Below are 6,832 nucleotides of genomic sequence, written 5' to 3' on the forward strand. Positions count from 1 at the left end.
TAATGTATCAACCAAAATCTAGGTAATATAACAGCCTGTGCTCCTATTCCTTGTAAAACTAAGCATGTTCCAACTTTTATAGGGGCCATGCAATACTCAACAATGAGAACACAAGCTATGATGCAGATGACCTACCATTTTGTCACTGTAAATGCCGTTAACAAAGTGTTGAAAAGTGAACACACGCTGAGAGTCCAGAGAATGCAGTTCAGTGCCATACTTGTCGAATACATATGCGTAACTGTACTTAGAATGCTTTCATTTCCTAACAAAACAGAGAACAGAACCCCAAAAAAAAAAATCTAATGCAAAAATCTGTAGCTGAACTGCAATGATACCTCTTGATACCCCTGCTCAAGCATTCCCTTTACAATCATCACAGACTAGTAAATCAGGAGAGAGATATGAAACTTAATTCTAAGTAGGATATTATGCAATTATACAAAACCTGTTCTCCAGAAATGAAAACATCTTTGGAAGAAGTTTGTGGAAGGAAAAGCTCAAATTTGTAGCCCATGAATTCCAACAATAAATGTATTCAGTACATATGTCATGTTCCTAGAGAACGACCTTGCATCCTTTATTTTCTCTCCTCACGACAAAGCCAAGAAGATAAAGGATTATAATACTCCAATGACCTAAATTCTTTGATTTTTTGGAAAAGCTCCAACAAATGCTATCCAAAACCTACCAATGTATGGCTCCGTAAAGTTATTAAAACTATCTCTTTGCCTGTGTTAATAAAAAATGGGGGAAGACAATTCCAAGGAAAGAAAATATAGATAGAAATTTGAAAAATGTACTCAAGATCTCTTCCCAAAGAAAACATTCTGTTGAATCTCGAGTCGAATCGGCTAATCCTTCCTATCCTTCCTCCCCCCACTTGGAAAAGGAAAAATATGATTAAAAAGAGTTGGGATAAATTACCCATTAGCAAGAATATTGTGCCACTGAATCAACCTTGTATCCGTTAGAAAAGGCACCATTTAAGTACACATGATGCCCACTGAGTCCAACTCCTCAGCATCCCATTACAGCACAGTTATAGACAAAACTTCCAGACTGCTTTTGGCCAAGCAAGTTCCACTCTGGTGGGCCTTCGCTCGGAACCCATGAATTGACTTCAATGTAGCCTTCACCAACAGTCCTTGGTCCACCAATCACAATAAGTCTGTCACCACATGCCCTAAAAGCCAACCCCCAACCATTCATTGAAACTGCTCGTTCAGGCAGTCTTCCAACTGTAAACCATGCTTTATTATGTTTGTCATACTTCCTTACAGCCATATCAGCATAATCAGCAGCATACAGTTCATCATTTACAACAGCAACCAAAGGTGGCGCTTCAGAAGTAGCAGGTGTCTCAGTATCCCTAGCTGCGCCAGTCCGCACAGGGGACATATTTGGAATTTCAGTCCAAATTCTTCTGTCCAAGTCATATTCCTCGCCACAAGTCAGAAGCTTTGAATCAGGTCCTCCAATACCTCCAATTACATAAAATTTTTTATCCATAAATACCCCGGAACACATCTTCCGTGGTTTATTCATACTTGGAAGTGTATTCCATTGTCCTGTTTCTGAATTATACAGCTCAGCAGAACTAAGGATGTTCCCCTGAGAGTCACAGCCACCAGCTAAAATTGCAATCTCTCCAAGGCTTGCAGAACCAAACAAACATCTAGGTGCATTCATCCTCATTCCAGAAGTCCACGTGTTTGTCAACAAGCTGTAACAGTAAATGACATGAGACAGAACTTCCTTTCCGAAAACAAGAAGTTCAGTGCCAACTGCCAAAGATTCCTTGTCTGAAAACACAAAACACTCATTGGGATTCATTGTTGGTAAATGCATCCAACGGAGACGAGAAGGATCAAATGCTTCCCATTCGAGCAACTGGCATGAAAAATAAACCCAGTGCTCAATGACACCAGACTGCCGCCTCAATCTATAAAGCTCACCACTCCTGACTAGGGAGCGAAAACTCCTATTCAATGATGCAATGGCACCATAGTCTGATCTTGAACAATGAATTAGACAGCTAATAGAGTTGTCCCGGCCAATAGCGTGAATGAGGGAACTCGAATCAGAATTACTTCCAGCATGACGCTGATTAGTGGATTCGTCAGCTGGGGGCATCGAAAGAGCCCCCAAAGTCAGAGCTGTCTCTAAACTTTTATCAGCATCTGATTGCTTAGGAACCTTTGTAGCAACAAGTTCTTCCTGCCCATCATTTTCTAGCGGCCGCTTCCCACGCAGAATGTCAATTTTTTCCCGCCTGTACATGCGAGCCCAGCTACCTTCTTGGTCACAGGTTCTTGGATAGTCCCGAGAAACCAAACAAGACCTGTCTTCTAACATGTCTTCCTTAATCAACCCAGAAAAGGAAGCTTTATGGACCTCCCTTTGATCCAAAAAAACCCTCGTCACCAGGCAGGATCCACTGCAGAAAAAACAGTAACCGAAATCCAAAAAATCCGGGAAATTTGTCAACAGAAACAAACTTGACATAAACAGCCAAAGGACAAAAAGGGGGCAAAAAATGGAAGGTTTAACAGCAGCCTCCAGTTGTCGAACTGGGATAGGAATTGAAGGCCTAAATCAACAGTTCCAGATAATTTTCTTTAATAATTAGGAGCATCGAAGAACACCAGCTTATATTTAAACAGGTATTGCCGAACAGAGTAACGCAAAAATAGAAAAACTGCGACGAAGCTTCTAGTTTTAGGACCCTATCCATAACTTTAGCTGATCCAAGTTCATCTAAAAACGATCTAAACAGATAAACATCCACAAAACTTCGACCTTGAAATCAAAGCTAATTACTTGGCAGCTCAGAGGACCCTCTGAAACAATCAAATTCCGAAATAATTTCAGCATCCCAAAATCAAAATCACCATCAAAATCAAGTCCCTTTTTTTATTTTTTTTATCAAATGAGCAAAAGGAATAAACCATAGAGCTAAACTTGCAGACACCAGATCTCCTAAATTCAGATCAGGCCCAGAAATCAAAACCACCCAAAGTATTAACTACCAATCAAAGATAATCTTGCATTGTTTTCAATCACATGCAGTCCAATTAGATCTATTTATCAAGCTTCTTTCAGCTAAAAACAGATAGAAATTGACTTAAACAACTAATAGAATGAAAGCACAAACAGCAAACCGACGGGAAAAAAATACAGAAGCACTTAATCGATTAACTAGGATGATAAAGGAAGAAACTTACGGATTGGATAAGAAGGAAGAAAAGGGAAGGAAAGACTCGATTGGAATATGAATACAGAGAGGGAGCTATCCCTCTTCTTTCTTTCTTTCTTTCTTTATCCTGTATGTCTGTATATCTGTAACTGAAAAAAGTCTCTCTGTTTTTTGGGTTTTTTTCCTCTCTTTTTCGCTGTATATTTGTATGTATGTTTGTGGAGTATAAGATATGGAGATGATATATATGTGTTATAAGTGCAGTTTCAGTTGTTGGCGTTCTGGCTTGGCTTTCTCTTGAGACTGATTCTCCCTTCTCTCACTGCAAATTTAAGACAGGCTTTGGCTTAGTAGGCTTGGGGCATAATCTTGCACTTTGGACTTTGGAGGACCCCCTTTATCTCTCTCTCTCTCTCTCTTCATCTTCTCTCTTTCTCACTCCCTTCTTCCCATTTCTTTCTTTCCATCTTCTCTCTTCTCTCTCTCTCCCTCTCTCTCTCCTCCGGTTTTACTTTTGGTGTTAGTGTCAAACTTTTATTTACAGGTAGTTAAAAATTAAAACATCCAGACATATTGGTGCATAACTAACTGTACACAGATATATGTTTCCACGTATATCCCTTTTATCATCAAGACAAAAAAAGACTATGGCCGGAAATAAAACTGTGCTTTAAAATTTCTAATCTAGTCCCTAAACTATTTTAAGATCTCCATGTAATCTCAAAACTTTGAAATTAATGGCCTTGTTTGGGATATAAGAAATAAGAAGCGGGAGGAGGGGGGGGGGGGGGGGGGGAGAAGAAGGGGGGAGCTCAAACTCTTGTTTTAAGATGACGAACAAATACTACTATTTATCTTATGCATCTTGTTATAACAACAGTGATTTTACCGTTTTGATTATTTCTCTCCTAACATCGCATCATATAAAAAGCTCCTACACGATGATATTACTGTCAAAATATTCTTTCAAATAAAAGCTTTCCATATGATGATGTTGTCAAAATATTCTTTCACCTTTTGTTAGATGGGCATGTTTGCATTTTTTTTTTTTTTACTTTTTTGTCATACTTGTTCAAGATAATTATATTTGGAATTAAGGACCTGCAAAGTATCCTTTCTTTTTTTTAAAAAAAAAAAAACGAATGACCAATATAGCGTATGTAGAATTACGTGAATATCAACGTGTCAAAAGGATTATTGGAATGCCAAATGAGAAGATTCGTGGATTAGTATTTCCATATGTGAGTAATTATCATGAAACGTGCAAGATGAGTACAATTTTGTGCTATTTGGGTTTCTCTCGACTTTAACTTATCCATTCAAAACGGGAAAAGGTTAGGGAGAGTGTTTGGATAGATAAATTACATCGCATCATGACTTGTCCTTTTATCTCGTATATATTACATCGCATCATAAAAAGTGTTACAGTAATTATTTCAAATAATACTCCATCCAATTTCAAACGCAACATAGTTGGGAATAAAGCAAGCAAGAACGTGTAGAAGTATTTGACAAGAAAAATTATTTGTTTGAGAGGAAATATTATTGGAATTTGATTAGCGCGAACTAACAAAACCAGCAAACGAAACCATTTATAATTTCATTTCTTAAAAAGGGTGTAATTGGTTATTTCTTGTAAACAGATGAAAAAGGACATGTACCTTAAATTGTCTTTGCAACCTAGGTTCCAATACATTTCATTTCGAAAGTTGTCAAGTCTATGTGGATAAGTTGTTATGTCTACCATCCTAACCTCGCAGTTGTCAATTCTGAGCCCCTACATCATCATTTTTTTCCCCTAGAATTTCGTACTACTTTTTTCTTTTAACAAACAGAAGACAGGTCAAATGTAATTTTTTTTTTCCCCTCCTGCGTTCTGCTAAAGGATGAAAGAAGCTAAAAATCACCAGGTCGCACTTTGTTTTGGGAGGTTCTCTATTAAATTGCAGTCTCAGTCAAGTTTGGCCCAAGCACAAGATGCATTGAGTTACATCTCGAATTGAAAAGCACAAGATTTGACAAAACAAGAAAAAGAAACCCAAAAAAAAAAAAAAAAAAAATCAATGAATGATTCCTTATATTAGGCAGCAAATGCCATTGCTTGTGAACGCAGAAAGTGTGCTAATGTTGAAATTTAAAGCACAGTTTGAAGATAAGGCCAGACAAAATTAGCCAACAATTGTAGAAAAGTATCATTTGACACCAAATAGCGATCGATGATTATACCGCGTGTATTCAACAAAAAAGAAGGCTCGGCTCTTAACAGTTTTTTTTTTTTTTCTCCTTCTTCTTCTTCTTCTTCTTCTTTTTTTTTTTTTTTTTTTTCTCTATTTCATACTGGCAGCAAAAAAAAAAAAGAAGATTGAGAATGAAAAATACGCAGCAGAGAGAAAGAAGGGAAGTAAGAAGACGTGTGTAAATTTGCAGGGTGGATAGATTCTGAACAATCATTTCATCTTTTTTAATTAGACACAAACAACTTTATTCTATAGGTTAAGGGATAGGGTGGTCGGCTTCAAACTTTCTTGCCTATCACCTTGAAAAATAATCATCACATTCGCCTAACCAATGCCTCTCTTCTCTTCTTTTCTTTTCTTTTCTTTTCAAAGAAATCACGAGGGCCATTAAACTAAAACCCAACCAACCTACTTCTTGTATATCTGGTCCAAGTCATCCAGACACGGGTCAATCACAAAAAGGAAAGGAGCCATTAAGCAAATGTGTTTTAATTTGGTCATCCCTGATTAATTAAGATTGACCATTGATGTGATCACGTTTTTTTGTACTATTAGGCGCCCATAATCCAAAAGCCAACTCCTTTCAATTCCCAACTTTAGCCTTTTGATCCCTAACCACGGTAATCCATTCGCCATTTCTGTTCTGTTCAACATTATTAATCTGTGGACGCCACCTTCTTCCTTCTTCTCTCTTTTAATTCGTGCCAGCAGCCTCCTCCTCCTCCTAATTTCTTTTCCCTTTTTTTTTTTTGGCCCTTTTTCCTGTGGAGAGACACAAAAGCTGACCAGATGTCCTTCGCACTAATTAAATTAACTTATCAATTCTTAAGATTTTATGGACACTGGTAATCCGTAGGAGTATGATGTATGTCGTTATCTGAATGTGAAAATGACCATTATCCAGCTCTAATCTAATCTTTTACAATCACCAAACAAGCAAGGGATGGTGACGGTGACGGTATGGTGGTATACATACAATACATATATGTATATATATATATCTGCCAATCAAAAGATTTCTGTAATTATTTTACATGTTCGTAAAATGGTCTTTTCTGTAGCAGTGGTCACACCAACCCATGCCGTGTCTTACATAGTTAGTTACATTAGTCTGATCCAGCAGCTCCACCTGAGCCTGAGCGATTAATCTTCTTCCCAGCTGCAGATTTTGACCATATCTAAAGACATGCCTTTTGCTAATATATATTATATTTTTATAAAATAAATGTGCCCATAAAATAACAAAGAAATATAATTGTGGGGGGGGGGCGTGTGCAAGTGTTTTTTTTTTTTTTTTTTTCCTTTTGTTTGACTTGGCCCCACCAATAGTCTATAGAGAGCCGTTCAAAGGCAAAACATCAGCTGCATGATATTCCTATCAACGCAGCCCTAAGTC

At 37.6% G+C, this 6,832-nt stretch overlaps 1 protein-coding gene across 1 annotated transcript; it reads right to left on the bottom strand.

The window, feature by feature from the left end:
* Positions 1-483: 483 nt before the first annotated feature.
* Positions 484-3,814, bottom strand: LOC140016706 (F-box/kelch-repeat protein SKIP11-like). Its single transcript, XM_072070292.1, has 2 exons — positions 3,228-3,814; positions 484-2,440 (listed from the first exon to the last, which is right to left on the bottom strand). Exon 2 carries the CDS (start codon positions 2,356-2,358, stop codon positions 1,021-1,023), a length of 1,338 nt encoding a protein of 445 aa, XP_071926393.1. The 5' UTR covers positions 2,359-2,440; positions 3,228-3,814; the 3' UTR covers positions 484-1,020.
* Positions 3,815-6,832: the final 3,018 nt, after the last annotated feature.

This window comes from Coffea arabica, chromosome 11c, assembly GCF_036785885.1.
Source record: "Coffea arabica cultivar ET-39 chromosome 11c, Coffea Arabica ET-39 HiFi, whole genome shotgun sequence".
NCBI lineage: Eukaryota > Viridiplantae > Streptophyta > Magnoliopsida > Gentianales > Rubiaceae > Coffea > Coffea arabica.